Source organism: Rhinatrema bivittatum, unplaced genomic scaffold (assembly GCF_901001135.1).
Source record: "Rhinatrema bivittatum unplaced genomic scaffold, aRhiBiv1.1, whole genome shotgun sequence".
In the NCBI taxonomy this organism is placed as follows: Eukaryota; Metazoa; Chordata; class Amphibia; order Gymnophiona; family Rhinatrematidae; genus Rhinatrema; species Rhinatrema bivittatum.
The window spans coordinates 90,080-115,876 of NW_021820754.1; the positions used below are offsets into that span (position 1 = coordinate 90,080).

The 25,797-nt window shown below is 45.5% G+C and overlaps 1 protein-coding gene across 1 annotated transcript in view; it reads left to right on the forward strand.

Annotated features, from left to right (window-relative positions):
- The window catches only part of LOC115082082 (WASH complex subunit 1-like), a 107,346-nt gene that overhangs the window by 67,585 nt on the left and 13,964 nt on the right, over positions 1–25,797 (forward strand). Inside the window, exon 6 of the mRNA XM_029586348.1 lies at positions 21,049–21,253. Within this exon, the coding sequence (XP_029442208.1) occupies positions 21,049–21,253 (205 nt within the window). The remainder of the gene's footprint in view (positions 1–21,048; positions 21,254–25,797) is intronic.

The following is a 25,797-nucleotide window of genomic DNA, read 5'->3' on the forward strand; positions in this document are numbered from 1 at the left end:
GTCTTTCTTGGTCTAACTCGTAGCCGTGTCTTATCACGTCGAGGACCCACTGATCCGACGTCATGCTGGCCCATTCCTCGAGAAAGAAGGAGAGACGCGCCCCCACGTTTGGGACAACGTGCCGAGGCCACGAGGAGGGATGGGCCGGCCGGACTTCATTGTGAAGGCTTGGCCCCCGCACCCGACGGAGCCCCTCCTTGCCGGCCAAAACGCTTGCCCCGAAAGGACTGCTGCCACTGAGCGTTCCGCGAGGAGGACGACCTATATGAGGATCCAGAGGATCTTTGCGGTCTGGACTTCCTGGGCCCCCGGAACCGGGCTCTGCCTGAGAAGGAAGATCGCGGACGGGCCCTATCCTCCGGCAGCTTAAACGCTCGATTCTCACCCAGGGAAACCAACAAATCATCTAACTCCTTGCCAAATAGCAATTTCCCTTTAAATGGCAATGCCCCGAGGTGAGCCTTGGAAGAGCCATCCGCTGCCCAGTTGCGCAGCCAAAGAAGACGACGCGCCGACACCGCTGCCACCATGGAGTGAGCTGAGGTGCGCTACAGATCATGGAGCGCATCGGCCCCATAGGCAATGGCTGCCTCCAACCTGTCTGCTTGAGAAGCTTCCTCTGCAGAGAGACCTGCATTCGCCTGAAGGACTTGAGCCCAGCGCAGACTAGCCCGCATAGCAAAATTCGTGCACATGGCGGCCCGCACTCCTAGGACAGAGACCTCGAAAATCTTTTTGAGTTGAACCTCCAACTTCCGGTCTTGAATATCCCGGAGGGCTGTCGCTCCCGTGACCGGGATGTTAGACCTCTTCGTGACAGCGGACACTGCCAAATCCACTTTTGGGAGCCGGAGGAGCTCCAGCGCGTCCTCCGGCAAAGGGTAAGGCTTGTCCATGGCCTTGCTGACCTTCAAATCCAACTCCGGAGTATCCCATTCCTTGAAGAGGATATCCGTGGACGAAAAAATGAAAAGGAAAAGCAACCGCCGGCCCTGTGAGCCCGAGCAGGACAGGATCCATATTTGCCTCCTGGCGGACCACCACCGGAGGGGCATCAATCCGCAGCTCCTGGAGAATGGCCGGGATAAGCGGCGACAGCTCCTCCCTAAGGAACAAACGCACCACCTTGGGGTCATCCCCATCGACGGCCTGTGCTCTTTTCCCCGTAGCGAGCTGCGCGGAGCCATCTGACACTGCCTTCCCGGCTCCCGGCAGGGGTTCCTCAGAGGCCTCCGTGTCCGCCTCGGCGGATTCTTCGGACTCCGAGCCCTGCGGCACCCCTCGCGGAATCCGCTTGCTCCGGCCCGCGGCCTGGGCGACCTTCGCCGTCCTCCTGGCCGGCTTTTTCTTTGGCGGGGACCGGTGGACCCGAGCGCGCGAGGCGTCCCCCCGACTGCGCTTGCTTCGCCTATATCGGAGCACCTTGCGCAGCAAAGCGCTAAATCCTCTGAGAGCTCGCCCGAATCCGAAGAATCGATTTCCGAAGTCCCCTGGGACCGGGGCCCCTCCGAGGGGGCCTCCCCCGCCGCACCCCACTGCGGGGAGAGCTCAGGGGGCAAAACCGAGGCCTCCACCGTTTCGCGTGAGACTACCCGGCCGGTGGACAAAATGGCCGCCACTCCCGCGGAAACCGGGAAAGAACCAGGAGGCCTGTCAGGGGCCCCTCCCCCCTGCGACGGCGATCGTGCCACCCGGGAACGGGTCCCCCGAGGTGCCCCCGATGATCCCTCGTCTCCCGGGACACAGGCCAAGCAAAGGCCGTCCCGGGAGAGACGCGCGCGCGCCGAGCCGCAGGCCCTGCACTGCGAGCCGCGCGGCATCGAGAAAATCGCGGGAAAACAAAGGACGCGCCGAAAAACACTGAGGGGCGCTGAAGAAAAAGAAAAAAATCACCGCGGCAAAATCGGCGACCTCCCCCCTGCCGACGACGCCCCCCCCCCCCCCCCCCCCCGAGCGGGACGGGACGGAGCGCAACGCCAGGCAACGGAGAGCCGACAGAAACAAAAGTCAAACACTTTTTTTTTTTTTTTTTTTACAGAAAACGCTGTCCCTGGTACTGAAAAAGCCCTCTGTCCTGCAGGGGTGAGTGAACCGGGCTCCCCGGTGTCACCCCTGACGCTGCTACTAGTCCAGCCGGGTCCTCAACCCTAGCAGCGGCCTCCACCTGGGGAGGGTAGTCCCCTCAGGACCTCTCAACTCCCCAGGGAGGCAGGGCAACCGGGACTAAAATTAACCAAGTTAAACAAAAAACCCAATTTACAGAAAAAAACCAAATAGGCCTAATAGAAAATAAAACCCAAAAAGCGAACCTGACTAACAACCAGAATCAGGCCCGACAGGGCTGTGACCGGACCTGCACCACCTACTGGAGACAGAGTAAGACTGAGGGGCTGTGACTGGCACAGGGGCATATATGCTCCGCCCACAAGTTTTAGTCTGTCTCCATCTACTGGTGCGGAGTCACAACCCAGGTGTCCTGGACTGATCCTGGTACGTACAGGGAAATATGATTTTCAACAGTGTCCATATATGAGAAGTCTACCAAAATGGAAAATCATGAGGTATTTAAATAAGCTATGCAAGAACAAACCCTGGGAAAATAAACATGCCAAAAAGTTGGCCAATCAGAGAAGCATTCAATTGCCAATCAAAGCTCATATATCTGAAAGGGGTGGGCAAATAGTATAGGGACAAATCAGAAGCAAAAGTGTCAGAGAGGGAACCTCCAAGGGAACCTCCAAGGAGGGAGGAGTTATGTTCTGCATACAGTGGCCAATCAGCAGGTAAAACATCAGAGAAACCTCTGAGGGAACTCCAAGAGAGGGAGGAGGCAAGATAGTGATGTATTTAATCAATAGCCAATCAGCACCCTCTAAGGAAAAAGGCAAAAATATATTTCACAGACAAAGCATAGGAGACCACATGGAGGGGCCAAACCAAAACTTCAAAAGTGTGGGGGTGGGGTACATTTAATGGAGTTGTTAAAGGAACGAGGCCCTTTCTATCTCCCGGTTCAGACCATGGGGGGATAAAGATTGTAGGATGTAAATTTTGTTTATGGCGAACCAGTAAAGAGGAAAAATCACCACCTCTGCTCAATGGAGGAACCACCTCTAGTGCAAAGAAACGGAAATCATCAAGGATATATGAAATTTCTGACCAATGGGAAACCAAAGGTACCTCTGGGCGAGAGGAGTGGATACAAGATAGGTGTTCAAAAATCCTTGTCTTCAAGAGTCTGGTAGTCTTACCGACATAAAAAAGTGGGCAAGGGCCTAAAATAATGTAGACCACCCTTTGGGAAGGCATGAAAAGGAGTGTTTTAACGCATACTGTTTCCCAGTGATAGGATGGGTGAAAGTTCTCAGACAAAGTGAATGTGTAGGCTATGCATTGACCATATGTTGCGTGGCCAGTGTATAACATTTCTGATGGTGTATGAGAGTCTAATTCAATGAGACCAAAAAGTTTCGTAGATTCCCACTGCGATGAAAGGCAAAACGAGGAGGTACCTGAAAAAGGGTATGGGTGTTTAGTACCCTAATACTTCTTAATGATGCTACAGAAGTGATGAATTCTTGCTGAGTAGGGAAGTACACAGGTGAGATGGTCTGGGGTATCCCTAGATTGTGGAAGAAACAGGAGATCTCAGATAACAAACAGAACTTGTTTGAAAGCACATTTAATGATTCAAGAGGCATAACCTCTTGCTAAAAACTGAGATAGCATTTGCCTGTTTGATGAAATCTGTGCATGATGAGCTGAAGGCAGAGGAGGTCAAAAGTAATGAGAAAATACTGCTTCATTGAGAGGGTGGTGGACACCTTGGACAGACTTCAAGTGGAGGTTTATAGGAGCCAAAACAGTAACAGAATTCAAGCATGCATAGGATAGACACAAAGAGGTCAATATTAAGTAAACCGGTGAACAGTAAAGTTATACATAGCCAGATAAGTGTTCTGCTGTGAATATACCTCGATAAAGTTTTCTGGGTAACTTTGTCAGGTATTTCTCTGACCAGACTTACCTGGCAAACTTAAGCTGGGTAGCACTAAATATCAGCACTCGCCAGCTAAAATTTAACTAGGCCTTTGGAATTTCTCTATCACTGCCTCTCTATCTGATTACATTTTTTGCGGTAATGAGTTAGCTAGATAAAAATTTAGCCACATAGTAGGAAGTGAGACAGGGAGGATATTTAAATCTCCAATTTGAAAAGTTACTTGGACAAAGACTTTGAATGTTGACCTCAAAGAGGACCTTGCAGAGGGAGGGAGAAGACCACAGATCAAGCATGACTCATGATTGTACAACAGGCATTCACAAATGGGCAGACCGGATGGACCAACTGGTCCTTTTCTGCCAGCATCCTCTGTTTCTGTGCTCAATAAAAGATATCACAATGTACAAAAAAAATCTAGTTTTCTCCAGGACTGATATGACTAGTAGGGCTCTCTACTGTTGCCCAGTACTGCATCATATACATAATATTAACATTTGTAACTAGTCAAAACCTGATAGAAGAGAAATGTCTGCAAATAAACTTTCTGCTGACATCACCACTACCGGAACATATGATAACTTTTTAGGTAAAGTTTTGATTTTGATGTTTAAAATCCTATTTTTAAAGCACTGTTTCATTTAAAAGGCTTCCTGCCACTGTTATGCATAATTGATGCAATCAGTCTTGGAGGTGTAGTAAAGGAACATTCCCCGAGCTTCTTATTTTTCAGGAGCTTGCACGCTGACTTTTGGTGCATTTTTCAACGGGAACTGTAAAATGAGTGATTTAGTTTGAATATTGGGGCTTTTGTCTGAGACTGACATGATTTGCTGCCCTTCTGCATTTTCTTTTTCTGCCTCATTTCTTTCCCTTTACAATGTTTTCTGCTACCTTAGCACTGTTATTTCTCTTGCTGCATTGTTTCTTTTGCTTTTTTCACTCTCCCCATTTCCCATTTTCTTCCTTTCCCTTGCATCTCACCCTCTACCTTAGTACATGTTTGATCTGTCGAAAGAAATTTTACGCAACATGGGGTTTCTTGTGTGGAGTAAGAGAGATTAAATATTTTTTAAAGTCTTTTAAGGAGTTCATGAGGTAGGAGGATAATACTGGCAGACTTTCCCTGTTCCTCAAACTGTATATGTGTTAACTGCCTGGGAGCTTGATAAAAAAAAAAAAAAAAATCTAATTAAAAATTGACAATGCATAAAGCTAAAAGTACTCTCTTTTTCTGTTTTTACAATCATGCTTGCTTAGCTGATAGGCCTGATCTGGTCATTATCTTGCTACATAAAGTGTCATTGGCAAAGAAACGAGAAAATGTCTGTTTAAAGTATGTAAAGACCTTGCTACCATTTCAGGCAGAGGAGATAGTGGAGAATAATCTAATATATAGAGCAGATAAAATAGCATCATTTCATTGCCTGGTAAAGCATTTCACAATACAAATTTCAGCCAATGAATGTGCAAATGAAAGTAAAGCCAGTGCAAATGAATTTAAAGTATTACTAATACCTAAAGACATGTATTAGCTGTAACCGGCCAGCTTGGTGGCTAAGCAGCAGATTCTTTTTCTCCTCCCACACTGGCTGGAGATGGGGATATTGAGGAGGCAGTGTTTACAGTCTCTGGGGTCAGAGGATGTCTCAGCCATTGCTCACTGATGGCCAGAATTATGATGCACGCATGCCGAGTTCCATAGGGGGAGCCAGGATCCATGGTCCCTGTCCAAAGGGCTGTCATTGCAATGACTGGACTATGTGGAAAGTTATAAAATAGGGGTGAAGAAAAACCCCAAGTAGTTGCAAATGAAGGCTGATGACACCATAGTCTTAACAGAGACCAGTTCCAGTTGAGCTGGAAGCTCAAAGCTGCTGGAGGAAACTGCCAGGAACAAAAGAGAAATGTAACTGTAACTAAGCCATACTGTCATAACATTTTTGTACAAGAGCAAAATGGGAAGGCTATAGAAGATAAAGCAAATGTTGCATACCTGTAACAGGTGTTCTCACAGGACAGCAGGATGTTAGTCCTCACATATGGATGACATCACAGGATGGAGCCCCATCATGGAACACTTTTGTCAAAGTTTCCAGAACTTTGACTGGCCCCTACCCGGCATGCCCAGCATGGCACTAACCCTGCAGCCAGCAGGGGTCCCCCTTCAGTCTTGTTTAAAAGCTACAGTCAGTGCCAAAAAATAACATAAGAAAACGTTACGAACCCAACACCATGGGGCGGCGGGCGGGTTTCATGAGAACACCTGTTACAGGTAAGCAACATTTGCTTTCTCACAGGATAAGCAGGATGGTAGTCCTCACATATGGGTGAGTACTGAACTGAGGATGTCCGAGAAATGCACCAAATGTACCCAGGTGTGCGAAGCACTAGGACTGGGATAAAATTTGGTCTAGGGCATCCTGAACCCTAATGGGCAGGCAGAAGGGTGTTGGTACGTCACGTTGTAACAGGTTACGAAGGACAGACTGGCTGAAGATGAAATCTTGTCTTCCGGCTTTGTCCAAGCAATAGTGGGCTACAAAGGTGTGGCAGCCCTACAAATGTCAGGAAGCGACACCGATCGTAGGTGTGCTACTGAAGTCGCCATGGCCCTCACAGAGTGTGCTTTAACACAGTCTTGAAATGGAATGCCTGCTTGCTGATAGCAAAAGGATATGCAGTCCGCCAACCAGGAGGAGAGAGTCTGCTTACCCACAGGCTTCTCTAACTTGTTAGGATGGAAAGAGACAAACAATTGAGTGCTTTCCCTGTGGGCAGCTGTACGGTCTAGGTAGAACGCTAGAGCCTGTTTACAGTCAAGGGTATGCAGAGCCTGTTCTCCTGGATTGGAATGGGGCCTGGGGAAAAAAAAAAGTAGGTAGTATGATTTAGATGAAAATCTGAAACTACCTTGGGTAAGAATTTAGGGTGAGTGCGGAGTGCTGCCCGGTCCTGCAGAAGTTTAGTGTAAGGCGGATAGGTAACCAAGGCCTGTAATTCACTAACTCTGAGTGAAGAGTGGCTCGAATGGTGGTTTCATGAGCCGACCCAAAACCAGGTTAAGGTCCCAAGAAGGGGCCTGAGGACAGAGTGGAAGCTTGAGGTGAAGCAAGCTTTTCAGAAAACGTGTTACAAGGGGTTGTACTGAAATAGGTACGTCCCTGACACCTTTATGGAAGGTGGCTACTGCACTGACATGCATTCTGATGGAAGAAAGTTTTAGATCTGACTGACAAGTGCCACAGATAGTCCAAAAACTTTGTGATTGGACAGGTAAAGGGGTCAAGGGACTAAGAAGAGCACCAAGACGTAAACCTGTTCCATTTGTAAGAGTAAGATTTTCTCGTGGAAGGCTTCCGTGAAGCAATCAAGACACGGGAAACTGGTTCAGAAAGGTTAAGTGGTTGAAGGATTAACCTTTCAACATCCATGCCATCAGGGACAAGGCTTGAAGATTGGGGTGGTGTAGGCACCCATCGTTTTGAGTGATCAGAAGCGGGTCTTTTCCCAAGGGGAATGTTCCTGCGAATGGAGAGATCCTGAAGTATTGGAAACCACACTTGGCGTGGCCAGTGAGGTGCTATCAGGATCATGGTTCCCTTGTCCTGACGTAACTTCACGAGAGTCTTCAAGAGAAGAGGAAGTGGAGGGAATGCATAAAGTAGACCGGTTGCCCATGAGAGGGAGAATGCATCTCTGGGTTGAGAGTGTTTGCTGCGAATGAGAGGGCAGAAGTTCTCTACTTTGCGGTTTTGAGGAGACGCAAAGAGGTCTATTTGAGGATATCCCCATTGTTGGAGGATGGAGTTCGCTACTGAGGGGTTGAGAGACCACCTATGCGGTTGAAAGATGCGACTCTGCTTGTCTGTCAACACATTGTCCACTCCCGGCAACCAGGTGGCCCTGAGGTACATCGAATGGGAGAGAGCTTCGGCCCATATCTGTGCAGCTTCCTGACACAGAAGGAAGGAGCCGGTGCTTCCCTGTTTGTTGATGAACCACATGGCCACCTGGTTGTCTGTCTGGATCAGGATAACTTGATTTGAGAGGCGATCCTGAAATGCCCTGAGAGCATATCTGATTGCTCGAAGCTCCAGGGTTCCGCAGCCGAGTTTGGAAGCATCGGTGGTGAGAGTTAATTGAGGGTCTGGAGCTTGAAAGGGCAAGCCTTGGAGGAGATTGTTCTGATTTCTCCACCAAGCAAGAGACTGACGGAGTGAATCGGTTACGTGGACAATGGTCGACAGGGGCTGAATGCTTTTGAGTCCATTGTGACCGTAGAGTCCACTGCATGACTCTCATGGCCAAACAGGCCATTGGTGTGACTTGCACTGAGGATGCCATGTGTCCCAGGAGGATGAGAAAGTGGCGTGCAGTCGCGGAATGCTGAGACTGCAGCTGGTGCGCAAGAGACACGAGGGTGAGAGCTTGCTGTCGAGGCAGAAAAGCCTTTGCCTGCAAGGTGTCCAAGTCTGCCCCAATGAACGACAAGGTTTGAGATGGGACTAAGTAGGATTTGTCGTAGTTGATGAGAAATCCTAATGAAATTAGAGTGTGTAAGGTTAGATTGAGGGATGACAGAGCAGCTTGCTGAGTGAGAGCCCTGATTAACCAATCGTCTAGATAGGGGTAGACATGAACACCTTGAGTCCTGAGGAAGGCTGCAACTACTACGAGGCATTTTGTGAAGACTCATGGCGCAGACGCTAGGCCGAATGGAAGCACTCGGTACTGATAGTGCTTGGGGCCTACTAGAAACCTCAGGTATTTGCGATGAGATGGAGTTATCGCAATATGAGTGTATGCGTCCTGGAGGTCCAGAGAGCAGAGCCAGTCTCCTCTTTGTAGAAGAGGAAGAAGTGAGCCTAAGGTTACCATTTTGAATTTCTCTCGCTGGAGGTACTTGTTGAGGGCCCGTAGGTCCAGAATAGGAAGAGCGCCTCCCGATTTTTTTGGGGATTAGAAAGTACCGGGAATAGAATCCTAGGCCGTGCTGAGGGTAGGGTACGGGTTCTATTGCCTTGGACTGGAGAAGAAGGGAGACCACCTGATCCAGAAGGATGGAGTGATCGGATGTTCTCCACGTCGGCAGAGGTGGGGAGTCAGGTGGTACGGAGAGAAAGTTCAGATGGTAACCCTGAGCAATTATCGCCAGTACCCATTGGGCTGAGGTGATTGAGTGCCATATGTTGTTGAAGTGGCACAGTCGACCTCCCACTGGTATGTGAGTCAATGGAAGCTGGCTGCTGCTCTCTTGGTAGAAGTCAAAAACCTGAAGCAGGACCTGGTTTAGGAGCTGCTTGCGGTTTTTGTTTCCGTGTCTAACGAGACTGGGCTTTTTGAAAAGGTCTCGTGGAACGGGATCTGGTTGGTGACGGGTAGGACTTCTTCGGGCGGAAGAATGACTTCTTTGAGTCCTTTCGGAAGGGCTGTTTTGAAGAGTAGTCAGAAGGCATCAGAGAGAGCTGTCTTAGGGTCTCATGATGGTCCTTAAGTTCCACCACCGTCCATTGAATCTATTTTCCAAACAGATTATCTCCTACACAGGGTAGGTCAGATAACCTGTCTTGTACCTCAGGGCGAAGGTCGGAAGACTTGAGCCAGGCCCATCTCCTTGCCGAAATAGCTGCTGCAGATACTCTAGTAGCAGTATCAAAGATATCATAGGATGATCTTATCTCATGCTTGCCTGCCTCAAACCCTTTGTTTACTAGGGTTTGGAGTTGCTGTTGAAATTGCTGAGGCAATGAGTCTGTTAAATCTTGTATCTGCTTAAAAATGACCCCATTATATTGGGTCATATAGAGCTGATAAGCGGCAATTTGGGAGATAAGCATTGATCCTTGGAAGACACTGTGAACAATGGCATCTAGAAACTTCTGTTCCTTGCCAGGAGGAAAAGAAGTGTGAGGTTTTGATCTTTTTGCTCTTTTCTGTGCGGATTCTACCACTACAGATTGGTGATCCAAATGAGGTTTTTGAAAACCTGGAGCTGACTGTACCAAATAGGTAGTGTCAGCTTTTCTGTGGACTGGAACAATGGAGCCAGGATATTCCCAGTTCTTCTTGAGGAGATCCAGAAGAACCTGGTGGATAGGGATGGAGGTTATTTCCTTGGGAGCATCCAGGAATTGAAGCAACTCCATCATCTGATGTCTATCATCCTGTTCAGTCTGTAATTGGAAGGGAACCAATTCAGACATTTCCTTCACAAAATTTATAAAGGAAAGGTCCTCTGGAGGAGAACGCTTTCTACTTTCAGTGGGTGAAGGTGGTGAAGGCAAATCATCTGTGTCTGGGGAGGAATCATCAGTCCAGGTATCATAGGGATCAGCACCTGTCCCTCTAGGAGCTAGAGGGGGACGGGGTGGTGGGATACCCGAGGGTCCTGGTCTAGGTTCTGAAGGAATCGAAGGAATAATTGGAGGCACCGATGAAGGCATTGAAAGCACCGGCATCGAGGGCATCGATGGAAGGCTCTGTGGCGCCGACGGGCATATCGGCACCGTTTGTTGGATCGGTGGCGAGGGATGTATCGGCATGGATGGCTGAGGCAGAACTCCCAATGGAGGGATGCGGAACGGTGTTTCTCCTCCCGATGACAAAGTAAGTGGGGAGGGTACCGGAGCCATCGGTGACCCGGGGTCCATCGGTGGAAAAGCGGCAATGAGCGCTTCCATCCTGGAAAGCAGCGGTGCCAATGCTGCCGGAATCGGGTCGGTGGTCGGTTCCACAATCGCTACAGGTGTCTGTGCCGGAGGAACCTGGAGTCGTTGCATCGCCTTGTTGATGGCCTCCTGAACTATCCGGTCCAGTTCTTCTCTGAGACCTGGAGCAAGCAGCCCCGGCTCCGGAACAGAAGAAGGAGGCAGAGGCATAGCTGGAGGGACCACCGTTAAAGGCGGAGTCGCGGCTCCCCATACCCTGTCAGGTGAGGATTGCCTCGGTGACCTGGTCGCTGAAAAGGACGGTGCCTTTTCTGGACAGGGCTTCTTCGGCGGCTCAGACGATGGCGAGGTCAATGATTTCGCTCCCTCAATGGTTTGAGACTTTCAATGGCAATGTTTGTCTCTACGATCCCCTCGGCCCTGGGGGGGAATAGAGGGTGTCGAAGGCCAAGATGTCTATGCCGGATGGTCACCGGGCAGTGGTCGATGCTGGTGTGAAGTTGACGGAGCCAGTTCTGACGACGTCGACGCAATGGACGGAGTCTGGGTTTGAGCACGAAAGAGAAGTTCCATCTTCTCCATTCTGGCCTTGCGACCTTTTGATGTCATGAGGGCATATTTGGTGCAGGTCAAGACATTGTGCTCTCATCCAAGACACATTACACAGACTTTATAGGGGTCTGTGATGGACATGGTGCGATTACAGCCCGGGCACCGACGGAACCCCGACGCCATGGAAAAAAATTGAGCCGCGGTACGGTCGATGGCCAGTAGGCCATGAGGGCCAAACTCGACGGTAATCGACGAAAAACGGGTAAAAACTTACCGGAGTACTGCGGCTTGAAAAAGTTAAAGGAGGGACCCCTGTGGGGCAAATTAACTTTTAGTAATTCCGTGAGGAAAATTCCTGTCAGGAATCTCTGCAGAGCTCCTTAACCGCGAGGCTACTGCTGCACGGAAAAAAGAAGACTGAAGGGGGACCCCTGCTGGCTGCAGGGTTAGTGCCATGCTGGGCATGCCCAGTAGGGGCCAGTCAAAGTTCTGGAAACTTTGACAAAAGTGTTCTGTGATTGGGCTCCATCCTGTGATGTCACCCATATGTGAGGACTAACATCCTGCTTGTCCTGTGAGAAACCCTAAAACACAAAATGCAAAAAAAAAAAAAAAAAAAAAGACACATAAAAAAATTAACTTTTCAGAAGAATCTCTACATGAACCAAATTAGGTGCCTATCTTTTATTTCTTACATCAGTACCTCATTTTAGCATACTTTGAAGAACAATATAAAAACTAAGACCAGAAATCCATGAGCTGAATAAAGTCCAGCCTGCATCTAATTCTCAAGAACCGTTCGCAGCGCCATTTCTGTACATAAATGGACCATCTGAAAGTTCATTCCCTCACTATGGCTAAAAGCATGCGTGTTATATTTTAGCTGCATTTAGAGGAGGCGTTTCCAAGGTTGTGTTTAGGTTGGGGGAGGGAAATGACATACATAGATTACATTTTCAAATCTGCACATGGTTACTTGCCATAGAAAAAAGTACATGCACAAAAAAGCAGGCACTTTTGACTAGCAGCAAGCCTCAAAACAAAAGTACATGCACATTTTTTTTTCCTTTGAAATAGTGCAAAGTCCACAGTTAAAAAAAAAAATAAAAAATACCCATGGACGTTATCTCAGTGTGGATAGTTTGAAAATTGTGGTCCTGACTTTGTGGTGAAACAGTCTTATGGTGAGAAAAATTATTTCACTCGCATCTTGAGCATTATGTGCAATTCTAGACACCACATTTCAAAAAACATATATAGCAGAATTAGAAAAGGTACAGAGAAGGGCAACCAAAATGATAAAGGGAATGGAACGATTCCCCTATGAGGAAAGGCTAAAGAGATTAGGACTCTTCATCCTGGAGAAGAGATGGCTGAGGGGAGATATGATAGAGGTCTATAAAATAATGAGTGGAACGAACAAACATTAATTGGTTATTTACTCTTTCAAAAAATACAAAGACTAGGGGACACACAATGAAGTTACTAAAACTAATAAGAGAAAATATTTTTTACTCAACGTATAATTAAACTCTGGAATTAATTGCTAGAGAATGTCATGAAAACTGTTAGTGTAGCTGTGTTTAAAAAAGGTTTGGACAAATTCCTGGCGGAAAGTCCATAAACCATTATTAAGGTGGAGTTGCAGAAATTCAGTTTTTTAGCATTCAGATAGGTGGATCCACGACCAGTGGGTTATGCATCTCTACCAGCAGATGGAGACAGAGCAAAGCTGACATCACGGTATATATACTCTTGCAATGACATCAGCCCACCAGTATTCTTTGTCTCCATAGATGGGGACGTGCATTTCCCTACTGGAGGCTGTGTTAAAAGTTTTTTGAGGAAGGTGCAAAGAAGAAAAGTTTATTGCCCCGCTCTCCTGTGTGATACCTTAATTTCCCTCCCTCAGTTGAGTTTCCTAAGGTGATTTCTTCGGATCCCTCCCTCAGATGAGTGCCTTGGTCCAGTAGCTGGTTTCTGCTGGTGTGGACTTAGCTGTTTAAAAAAAAAAAGCTGAAAGGCAAGCGGGTGGAGGAAGCCAATCATGGCAGTAAAGATCTGTGCCCTCTTCCTCCATAGCCAGAGACCGACTCTGTACTCGGCCAGGATGGGCTAAGCTCAGGTAAAGAGTAATTTAAAAAAAAAAAAGGTAAGGGGGAGTTGATTTAGGGATTCCTCTCCCCTCTGGTCTCCATGCTTGGCGCACCGATCCGACATCCGTTCCCAATTCCAGGGGAGCTTGGGGACTTGGGCAGCTTGAGCAGCCTTCTGGGCTAGGCCCTGCTGTCAGGCTTAGATCGTTTGCTGTGTGGTAGGCCACGGTGGCGTTTGCATGCTTTTTTTCTGTGCAAAACACTGCCCTCTTCGGGTATATCGATTCATGCTTACAATCCTGGCTGTGCATCTACTTGTGCGCATAAGGGCACCTAGATGGAAGCAAAGTGGGTCGTTTAAGGGTGCCTAGGTGGGTGCTCAAGTTGCACCTACCTCAATAGTGTATTAGCCACCTAATTTTTAAGTGCCTATGTTTTGAATGTGTGTTTGGTTTTTTTTTTTTTTTTTTACAAGCACCTATTGCAAGCACAGCTGGATACACAGTTCTCAGACGCCTGTTTCCAAGGTTATGGTGGTGGTTGTGGCAGTGTTGAGAATAATATGGCATTCTGGTTCACCTGTACTTAGATGTTTGGCTGATTCGGGTCAAGAGTGTGGAAGAGAGCCTTTGGGTCTCTCACAAGGTGATCTCCTTGCTACAGAAACCAGGTTGGGTGGTGAACTTGGCCAAGAGCAATCTGCAGCCATCCCAGACACTGGAGTATCTCGGTGTTTGGTTCGACATGAAGCAAGGCAGGGTCTTCCTGCTGGAGGGCCGCATTCAGAAGCTGATGGCACAGGTGTGACTATTGACAAACAATATGCCCGACAGTGCGGTCTTATCTACAAGTGCTCGGGTTGATGGCAGCCACCCTAGAGATGGTTCTGTGGGCGAGGTCTTCAGCTCACTCAGCAGGCTCATTGGAGTGCACAGTCTCAAGACTATTCAATACAGCGTCACCTGCCCGTGGAGATCAGCATATAGCTGCAGTGATGGTTGCAAGTGGATCATCTAAGGAAGGGGGTTTCCCTATGATCACCAAACTGGCTAGTATTAAAACGATGGATGCGAGCCTCCAGGGCTTGAGGGGCCCACTGTCAGGAATTGACAGTGCAAGGGCACTGGAGTACAGAACAGTCTCTCTGGAGCATCAATCGGCTGGAAGTTTGGGCCATCTGGTTAGCAATCGTATGATTTGTCGAGCGGTCCTGATGGTGTCAGTAAATGCAACAACAGTGGCTTATATCAGTTGCCAGGGAGGAACCAAGAGCCAGCAAGGGTCGCAGGAAATAGCCCAACTCATGGAATAGGTGGAAGTGCATCTTCAGGAGGTCTCAATCTCCCACATTGCAGGAAAAGACAATGTAAGAGCCAACTTTCTCAGCAGACAGAGTCTGGACCCAGGAGAATGGGAATTGTCAAATGAGGCATTCCAGCTCATAATGGATCGCTGGGGCCTCCCGTTTCCAGACTTGCTGGCAATATCTTGCAATGCGAAGGTTCCTAGCTTCTTCAGTTGCAGGAGAGATCAAATGTTCTTGGGTATCTATGCAAGAGTGGCTGGAGGACAAGCTCATATATGCCTTCCCCCTCCTGAGGCATATGTTGGGTAGAATGATTCAGAGGATCAAGAGTCACATGGGGAATAGTGCTTCTGGTGGCACCAGATTGGCCAAGAAGGCCTTGATATGCAGATTTATGAAGGCTCCTGGTGGACCCTCCTGTCCCTTTACAGGTTCACAGGGATCTGCTATGGCAGGGGCCTGTTCTTCACAAAGGTCCGACTCAATTTTGTCTTACGGGATGGTCTTTGAGAGGGCTCAGATGCTGAACCATGGATATTCCATTGTGATGATTGCCACCTTGCTACAAGCGAGAAAGTTCTCTAATTCCTTATCCTATGTGCAGGTTTGGTGAGTGTTTGAAGCTTGGTGTAGGGATCGAAGAGTTCATCCTTGTTTGGTAAAGATCCCTCTCATTTTGAAATTTTGAAAAGGGGTGAAGCAACTTCGTCGTTCCCTTGTAGAGTCTTAATGTGGTTTTGGATTTTCTGGCAGGTCCTACCTTTTGACTGCTGTGTAGCCTATCCTTGAGGTTAGTTACCTTGAAAACGGTGTTTCTTGTGGAAATTTGTACTGTGCCTAGAGTCTCTGAACTGCAAGCCTTGTCTTGCCAAGAACTGTTTCTGCAAGTGACTATGGGGGCGATACAGTTGCGTATTGTTCCGTCCTTTTTGCCAAAGATGGTCAATCAATTTCCCTGCTGACTCTGGATAAATATCTCCTGTTACTGTCCTTGGATGTCAAGAGGCATATCTTGAGGTATTTAGAGGTTTCTGAACCTCTCAGGAAGACAGACCAGCTGTTTATACGCCATGGTAGGAGTAAACCAGGTGAGCCGGCGTCGCGGACTAAATAGCCTGCTGGATTAAGGAGGTAGTCACGGCCATGTATGTGAATGCTGAGCTGCCGTTGCCTAGTCAGGTTCGGGGTCATTCCACTAGGGATCAGGCAGTGTCATGGGCAGAGATTAGATTGCTGTCTCCCATCGAGATTTGCCAAGCTGCAATGTGGTCCTCCTTACATACCTTTTCTAGGCATTACTGCCTGGATGTGCAGGCCTGGAAGGAAGCTGCCTTTGCACGTGTGGTATTGATTGGACTGTGGGCAGCCTCCAGCCCTATTCGGGAGTAGCTCTAATGCCATCCCCCTGGTCGTGGATCCACCTATCTGAATAATAAAGAGAGGAGAAATTACTACTTACTTGATAATTTCCTTTTCTTTAATAAAGATAAGTGGATCCACCTTCCTGCCCTTGGCTGCAGGATGCTTATGCTATTGTCCTGTGTGGCTGTGTGTTCCAGGGGTTAGTGGTAAGTGTCAGTCCAGTCCCTATACTCCTTGTCTGAGCTCAGTGGTTTCCTGATAGCTGAGTGCTGGCGTAGTTATCTGTTAATAATCACGTTTTTGTTTGTCCACAGTTGGCTTCTGCAGAGAATACTGGTGGGCTGTTGTCAGTGCAGGGCTATATATACCGTGATGTCAGCTTTGCTCCGTCTCCATCTGCTAGTAGAAGTGCATAACCCACTGGTTGTGGATCCACCTATCTTCATTAAAGAAAAGGAAATTATCAGGTAAGTAGTCATTTCTCCCTTGTCCCTAGGATAAGGAGCATAGAATCTATCTATCCCTTGGGATCCTGCCAAGTACTTATGACCTGAATTAACCATTGTTGGAATTGATGGACCTTTGGTCTATCCCAGTATGGCAAGTCTTATGTTCTTATACAGTTGTGCTCATAAGTTTACATACCCTGGCAGAATTTGTAAAATGCCTAGCATTTTAAGAACATTGAACAAAGATCTGTTATATTTGGATGAAAATTGAGTGTACCTTCATACAATACGAACGGCTGGTTCTGCTATCGTGTCTGTGAGCCTATCTTAGGCTTCTAAATCATTAGGTACCTCAATACTTAGTTGTTAAATTATGTTAGTGTCCACTGGATAGTGCTCTTCAAAGTAAATTTGTAACACTGAATGTTATAACGCTGGCCTTAGCCACCACTTATCTTGTGCTTGCTTTAGTAGTCAGGCTATACAAGACTGACTACTAAAGCAAGCACAAGATAAGTGGTGGCTAAGGCCAGCGTTATAACATTCAGTGTTACAAATTTACTTTGAAGAGCACTATCCAGTGGACACTAACATAATTTAACAACTAAGTATTGAGGTACCTAATGATTTAGAAGCCTAAGATAGGCTCACAGACACGATAGCAGAACCAGCCGTTCGCATCGTATGAAGGTACACTCAATTTTCATCCAAATATAACAGGTCTTTGTTCAATGTATTTAGTTACATGTTATATGATATTGGGTCTCATAATTTTGTGTAGCATTTTAAGAAAGCATGAGTGATCAGACAAAACATGTCTGTTGTTTGTAATGTGTTTCAAATTAAAACTATTATGCATCACAGAATAGCACAATCATTAAACAAACCATAGCAATAAGGGAAATAATAAAATGGTCCTGTTCAAAAGTTTATATACCCTTGAATGTTTGGGCTGATAATATACAATGAAGTAAAACACTCAGGTTGAGATGACAATGAAGGGTAGGTATCCACACATGTGTCTTGTTTGATTGTAATTAATGTGTGTATAAATAGTCTGAGTTTCTTAATTCTTGAGAAACCCTTGTGCATTTCATCCAGGGCTGAACTGACTTTGGTGGTTACTGAAGCATGGGGAAAGCAAATGAACTGTCAAAGGATCTGCGAGCAAAACTAGTTCAACGTTATAAATCAGGAAAAGGATATAAAAACATACCCAAAGATCTGAAAATGCCAATCAGTACTGTTCAAACTCTGATCAAGAAATGGAAAATTATGGGTTATGTTAATACCAAGGTAGACCAAGAAAGATTTCAGACAACTGCAAGGAAAATTTGTCAGGATGCAAAGAAAAACCCACAAGCAACTTCTACTGAAATACAGGCTCCTCTGAAATAAAGTGGTGTGGGTGTTTCAGTGTGCATGATGAGGGGATGGTTGAGCAAAAATGGGCTACATGGTAGAGTTGCCAGAAAAAAGCCATTACTGCACCAACATCACAAAACAGCCCACTTAAAATATGCCAAACAGCACCTAGAGAAGCCTCAAAACCTCAGGAACAAAATAATTTTCAGTGATGAGACCAAAACTGAGCTTTATGGTCACACCCATAAACGCTATGAAGAAGAGTACACTATTCGTAATGTGAAGCATGGAGGTGGATCTCTGCTGTTTTGGGGGCATGTGAAATACAGCAACACAGAACATTTAGTCAAAAATAATGGCAGGATGAATGCAGCATCTTATCAGAAAATATTGGAGGACAGTTTGCATTCATCAGCCAGGAAGCTGAGCATGGGGCGCACTTGGACTTTCCAGCATGACAATGATCCAAAGCATAAGGCCAAGTCGACCCTTCAGTGGCTGCAGCAGAAGAAAGTGAAGGTTCTGGTGTGGCAATCACAGTCTCCTGACCTCGACATCATTGAGCCGCTTTGGGGAGAATTCAAACATGCAGATCATGCTAGACAACCAAAGAATTTACAGGATCTGGAGGCTTTTTGCCAAGAGGAATGGGCAGCTTTACCACATGAGAAAATAAAGGGCCTCATTCCCAACTCTCACAAAAGATTGCAAACCATCACTGATGCAAAAAAGGACAATACATATTAAGAACTAAGGGTATGTACACTGTTTTATTATTTATTTATTGAATTTCAGTATATATTCCAAGAATATACTTGAATTAGAAAACTTTGAGACAAAAAGGAACTTAAACAATTCCTTGTTACAGAAAAAAGGAAATAAAATTTAACCAAAGAGAGAGAATATATTAGTCTGATTTAATCCTAGTCCTCAAGCTAAAGAAATCCAAGGATCACAACCTCAGGAAAAAGAAAATCAGAATCAAATTTCAAAAGGTAAATGCCGGCATATAAGGGAGACCTAATATTATATAGAGCGGTCTAATCACCGAACAAGTAAAGGCTTAACTGCCTACAATAGGAGAAGATGTTAATATAAAAGGCAATTTATCACTCCAAAAAGCTGTTAATTGCACAGGGGGAAAAGAAAATGTATGTATCATTTTGATATTTAATAAGATATTTGCAGGGAAATTTTAACAAGAAAAAAGCACCCAAGTCTAACACCTTGGGCCTTAATAACAAAAGTTGCCTCCTCTTCTTTTGAGTAGATCTAGCACTATCAGGATATACATGAACTTTTAAATTTAGGAAAGTTTCCTGACCCTGTCGAAAGAACATTCTTAGAATCCAGTCTCAAATCTGACGCCTTAAGAAAAGTTACTATAAGGGTGGCAGGAGTAACCATGTCAGTGTCTGAGGATTCAATAATTGCGGTGAGATTCCAGCTGTCTCAGTCGGGGAAAGAACTTGCATATTCCCATTATTTGAAGTATCTTTTTTTTAAAGGGTGGAAGATAGACCCTAGTAGCCAATGGTAGCGCTTGCTCAGGAATTTTTAAAACTTCCAGCAAATATTTTTTCCACATGTCTTTAGGATAAATAAGTGGATCCTTGGGAAAATTAATGGAACGTAAATTTCTTCCTCGAAATTGATTCTCCATTTGTTCCAATCTGGAGATACGCGCTTGATTCCTTTTAATAAGAGCCTGTTACAATACAGTACCACTTTGGAATTCCACAGTTGCATTCTCCAAAGATTTTTTTATGGTCAGTAATTTCACTTTTTTAGTGTCTGCACACGAGTCTCTAAAGCATTAACCCAATTGACCTCTGGATTAAATTTCCCTGAGATGATATTATTTAAAGTCTGGATAGCTTCCCAAATAGATTCAAAACAAATATGAACTGGTCTTACCAGCTCAGAAAAGGACATTTCTTCTAGTGGCTTAACAGTTTCTCCAATCTGCCGTTAAGCCTGTTACATCGTTTCTCTCTGTTGTACCGAGAATGTCAGCTGGTACTGAGGTGATCCCCGCGTGTGCAGCTGCCTCAGGACAGGAGCCACCACACCCGTCATCATCAGTCGGCATCTTGTTGCGTTTCATGCGACCTTGCAGGATTAGGAGGGAGCCACTTTTCCAGAGAGAAAAATGTAAATGGCTGAGGGAGAGGGCTGAGTCCTTCTTCTTCCTGGCATGACTCCATCAAGCCTTCACCCGGATTGAATTTCTCCCGCACAAGATGAGTGTCCATCGGCCCTACGACAGGACTTGAAAAAGACGCAGCTGGAGTATTTTGCTCTCTAGCCCATCGCTTACGGCCGGAATGAGCTATTATACAAAATGAAACCAAAGCCAGATGAAAGCAAGCTCAATCGTGCGCTGCCAGTGCGGCCATCTTGGATCAAAGTTGGGTATGTAAACTTTTGAACAGGACCATTTTATTATTTCTCTTACTACTATGGTTTGTTTAATGATTGTGCAATTCTGTGATGTTTAATAGTTTAATTTGAAACACATTACCAATGAGTCGTGTTTTGTCTGATCACTCATGTTTTCTTAAAAATACTCCATTTTACAAATTCTGCCAGGGGTATGTAAACTTATGAGCACAACTGTATACAGTATATGCATACCAGAAACAATACAGTTAAATTATGATCCCATATAGATACATTCAGGCATCTGAATGCTTGTACTGCAACCATATATATACAATATCAATGGGTCATGCTTCATCTTTTAGCTCCCCTAGGACTTAAAATTTGTACTTTTCATTCATATTCTCTCCCCCCATTCTTCCGAGGCTTAGCTCTGCTCATTCATTCCTTCATTATAAAAGGATCACCTTTGTTTTATATCCTGCAGGCATAAAGATGGTGATCTTTTTTTTTCTTTTTTCATCTACTACTCAGATTTAAAAGGATCATTCACTGACACATAACTGCATAGTGACGTTTTTTCACTGCGAAAACTTAATTTTTTGCCCAGATGAGTTCCAACAACTTTGCTATATATGTTAAAGGCAGAAATTCTTTTCTACTCTCGTTCCCTTTCATGTATCTTTGGCATTCTTTACAGAAAAATAGAATCCAGTCCTCAACAAAAAATGCCAATTTATTAGGAAGTCTAACTAGAAGGGAGTTGCTATAAAGATATTGTATCCTTCATTATAGCCTTTTTCCATTCCAGCGTTCTTTTGAAATCCAACTTCTAGAGCATTGTCCTGTTGGTTTTCTCCTTTAGACTGCAGAAAATTACTTCTATGTGCCAGATCTTGGTCAGGTTCCAGAGATTGATGTTCCAACCTATCTCCCTGATTTGCCTGGCATTGCTGATGACCTCATGTACAGTGCAGACCTAGGCCCTGGTATTGCACCCTCTGCACCAGGCAGCACAATTCCAGAGCTGCCCATGTTCAACACAGAGTCCTTGGAGACGTTCAAGCCAGGTAAGCTAGTCTATGCGTGAGCTTGGTAGATCAGAGGGCGAGCAAGAATCAATAGTTTGAAGAGTGACAGAAGAACAGTGTATAGATAAAAAGTAATTTAATTTTCTTTGGATTACCAAATATTTCCATGCCAAAATTGATGATAATATGCTGTGGGGAGTGGGAATTTATCTGAGTAAGTTTAAGTAAGAAATTCGGTGGGACTTACCCAGGTAAGTGTACCATTGCAGCTCCTTGCCTAAAGTTACCCAGTTAACTAGGACTTTTTTATGACCAGGCTCACCTGGGTAAGATTATCCAGGTAGTATTCAATGTCGGTGCTACCTGGCTAAATTAAGCCCTCCATCCTCCTTTTTACCAAACTAAATTTTACCTATGAGGAAGAGAGTTGTTTAGAGAGGGGAAATGTTTAATTACAGGTTTTTGTCTGGGTAACTGAAAAGTTACTTGATCAAACCCCTTTTAATACGGACATCTTAGTATCCATGTCTAATTAGGTTTATTCAGCAATAAACTGCATATGTGAACTTGTGCAAAATAAAAATGCACTTGCTGTAATGGGTATTTGATGATTTAATTCTTTAATATAAAAAAATATTCTATGAAATTGCATTATCCTTCTGGTTTTGCACATTGTGCTGAAAGGGATGCCTCTCTGTCAGCACACCACTCAAACATATGAAAAACACTAAAAGCATGGAGAAAGCAGAGTTACTTACCTGTAACAGGTGTTCTCCCAGGACAGCAGGATGTTAGTCCTCACATATTTATTTATTTATTTATTTAAGTTTTTTTATATACCAACATTCAAGACAGTAGTCCCATCATGCTGGTTCACAAGAAACAGGGGTGCAATAAACTTTACAATTTGAACAATGGTGCAGAAAAGCAGTTACATGTAACAGGGAATCAATAACTAGGAGTAAGAAGGAAAATGAAGATCAAATAATTATATATATATATATATATATATATAATAACATTATAAGAGGTGGCTATTAATGCTATTACTAGCGAAGAATGTTGATTGGCTATTAATGCTATTACTAGCGAAGAATGTTGATTGGAGGAGGTTAAGTAATTAATGCTATTACTAGCGAAGAATGTTGATTGGCTATTAATGCTATTACTAGCGAAGAATGTTGATTGGAGGAGGTTAAGTAATGTTGGAGTTAGGAAAGGCCTGCGTGAACAGCCACGTCTTGAGTCTTTTCTTGAATGTTGAGATGCTGGGTTCCATTCTAAGATCCAGGGGAATGGCGTTCCATAAAGTTGGACCAGCTGTGGAGAAGGCCCGATCTCTAAGCGTGATGTGTCTGGTAGTTTTGGCTGGAGGTACTTGAAGAGATCCTTTGTAAGCATCTCTTGTCGGTCTTGTTGAGTAGTGTAATCGGAGGGGGATATGGAGATCGATTGGGGCTAATTGATGGATGTTTTTGAAAATGGTGAGAATGGTCTTGTAGATTATTCTGAAGTGGATAGGCAGCCAGTGGAGGCCCATCAGGATAGGGGTTATGTGTTCTCTTCTCCTGGTGTTAGTGAGTATACGGGCGGAGGCATTTTGGACCATTTGCAATGGTTTGGTGTGTGAAGAAGGGAGACCAAGCATGATGGAGTTACAATAGTCCAGCTTTGCGAAAATGATTGATTGTAGAATCGTTCTGAAGTCATGTGTGTGGAAGAGAGGCCGTATTCTTTTCAGCACTTGGAGCTTATAAAAGCAGTCTCTGGTGGTTTTGTTGATGTTCGCTTTCAGGTTTAGGTGATTGTCAATTAGAACTCCTAGGTCTCTCACTTGTGTAGTATTTGGTAAGGCTGGATGAGTGGGTGTGAGGGAGCTGTTTTCTGGTGTGATGAGTAGAAGTTCCGTTTTTGAAGAATTTAGTATAAGGTTGAGACTTGTGAGAAGCTGTTTGATATTTTGGAGGCAGGTTTCCCAGTGAGACAGTGTTTTTGCGAGTGACTCCTTGATGGGGATCAGGACCTGAATATCGTCAGCGTAGAGGAAGTGTTTGAGATTGAGGTCAGTGAGAAGTTTACATAAAGGTAACAGATAAATGTTAAACAAGGTAGGAGACAGGGATGAGCCCTGAGGGACTCCTACTGACGCAGGGTGAAGAGAGGATTCTTTATTATGAATCTTAACCTTATATCCTCTGTTGCTGAGGAAGGTTCTAAACCAAGATAGGGCGGTGCCCGAGATACCTATGGCTGTTAGTTGGTTGATGAGAAGAGAGTGATTGACCGTGTCAAATGCAGACGAAAGGTCGAGTAGGATCAGAAGGAAGGATTGTCCTTTGTCTAAGCCTAGGATGATGTGGTCGGTAATAGAGATGAGAAGGGCTTCCGTGCTTAAGGTTTTACGGAATCCGTATTGTGATGGGAAAAGTAGGTTATTGTCTTCAAGGTAGTTTGAGAGTCGGGAGTTTACCAATTTTTCCATTATCTTGGCTATGAAGGGGAGGTTGGCTATAGGTCTAAAGTTGTTAGGATCGTTTGGGTCCAGATTTGGTTTTTTGAGAAGGGGTTTGAGTGAGGCTAGTTTGAGGTTGTCCGGGTAGAGTCCTTGAGTGAGGGAGCAGTTTATGATATCTGCCAGTGTTTTGGCGATAGAATCTGGAATTGATAGTAGTAGTTTAGCTGGGATGTGATCTGAAGGGTGGGAGGAAGGTTTCATTTTCCTTAGAATTCCTTGGATCTCCATGGATGAAGTTGTGTCAAGTTCTTCTAACTGAGTGTAGTTGATTGAGGGTTGACGAGTGGTTAGTGGAACAGTATGGTTAGTGGGGAGCTGAGATAGAAGAGTGTTGATTTTGTTGCTGAAGAATAGAGCTAATTCTTCCGCTTTCGATTGAGCTTGGTCATGTGGAATCTCTGGTTGGTTTAATTGTGTGAGGTTGGCTACATAGCTGAAGAGGGCTTTGGCATCGAATACCAGGTCGTGTATCTTCGAGGCGTAATAGTCCCTCTTGGATCTTAGGGTGCTTGATTTGTATTGGTGCAGAGATGATTTGTAGATTGAAAGGGTGTTGGTTCCTGGGTTTTTGCGCCATTTAGCCTCATTTTGTCTTAGTTGGAGTTTGAGCTTTCTTAGTTCTGAGGAGAACCAGGGCTGTCTTTTGGAGGAATTCTGGTGTGGTTTTTTTGTAATTGAAGGGCATAGCTTGTTAGCTATAGTTTCGGTGACATATGGGTGACATATGGGTGACATCATCAGATGGAGCCCTGTCATGGAATACTTTTGCCAAAGTTTCTAGAACTTTGACTAGCACACTGAGCATGCCCGGCATGCCATTAACCCTGCGGCCACCAGGGTCCCCCTTCAATCTTGTTTGTAGCAAACGTATGAGCAAAAAATGAAATAAGAAAATGTTATCAAACCCAATCCGCGGGGTTGCGGGTGGGTTTCGTGAGGACTAACATCCTGCTGTTCTGGGAGAACACCTGTTACAGGTAAGCAACTCTGCTTTCTCACAGGACAAGCAGGATGGGAGTCCTCACATATGGGTGACTAGCAAGCTACAGGCTGAGTCGAACGAATCAGGCCAACCAGCACACATGTGCAGCAGGCACAACAACTGGGGTGCTGTTGGCAGTGATGAGGCAGCCTGAAAATCACAGCAGGTTGAGGTAGGACGAGTTGGGTTTCTACACTGGAAATAAATTCCTTAGGACAGACTGGCCAAAGACAGAGTCTTGTCCAGCCTTGTCTAGACAGTAGTGAGCTGCCAAGGTGTGGAGAGAGCTCAATGTCGCAGCCCTGCAGATGTCAGCCATCGATACTGAAACTGTAGTGTGCTACTGAAGTTGCCATGGCCCTGACTGAGTGCGCTTTCACTCGTCCCTGAAGTGGAAGGCCTGCTTGTTGGTAGCAGAATTCAATGCAGTCTGCCAAACAGTTGGAGAGAGTTTGCTTGCCCACTGCAACTCCAAGCTTGTTTTTGTCAAAAGAAACAAAGAGTTGGGTGGATTTTTTTTTTGTGGGCAGTAGTGTGGTTTAAATAAAATGCTAGTGCACGCTTACAGTCCAAGGTGTATAGAGCTCGCTCACCTGGATGAGCGTGGGGCCTTGGAAAGAAAGTGGACTGATTTAAGTGAAAATCTGTTACCACCTTAGGAAGGAATTTAGGGTGAGTCCGGAGAACCACCCAGTCATGGAGGAACCTTGTGTAAGGTGAGTAGGTCACAAGGGCCTGTAACTCACTTACCCTGCGAGCAGATGTGATATCTTACATGGAAAGTAATTTTCCTAGTAGCAATCGGAGTTCACAGTGGCTCAAAAGGGAGAACGCATTAGCCGTGCAAGTACCACGTTGAGGTCCCCTGCCACAACCGGTAGTCATAGAGGTGGCATAAGCTGTATTAAGCCTCTCATAAATCGACTGACCAGGGTTGAGCCGTTATCGGTGCATCCCCCTACTCCTTGATGGTAAGCAGAGATGGCACTGAGATGTACTCGTATGGAGGAAGTCTGTAGGCCAGATTCCGAGAGGTGCCAGAGATAATCCAAGAGTGCTGGTATGGGACACCAAAAGGGGTTAAGG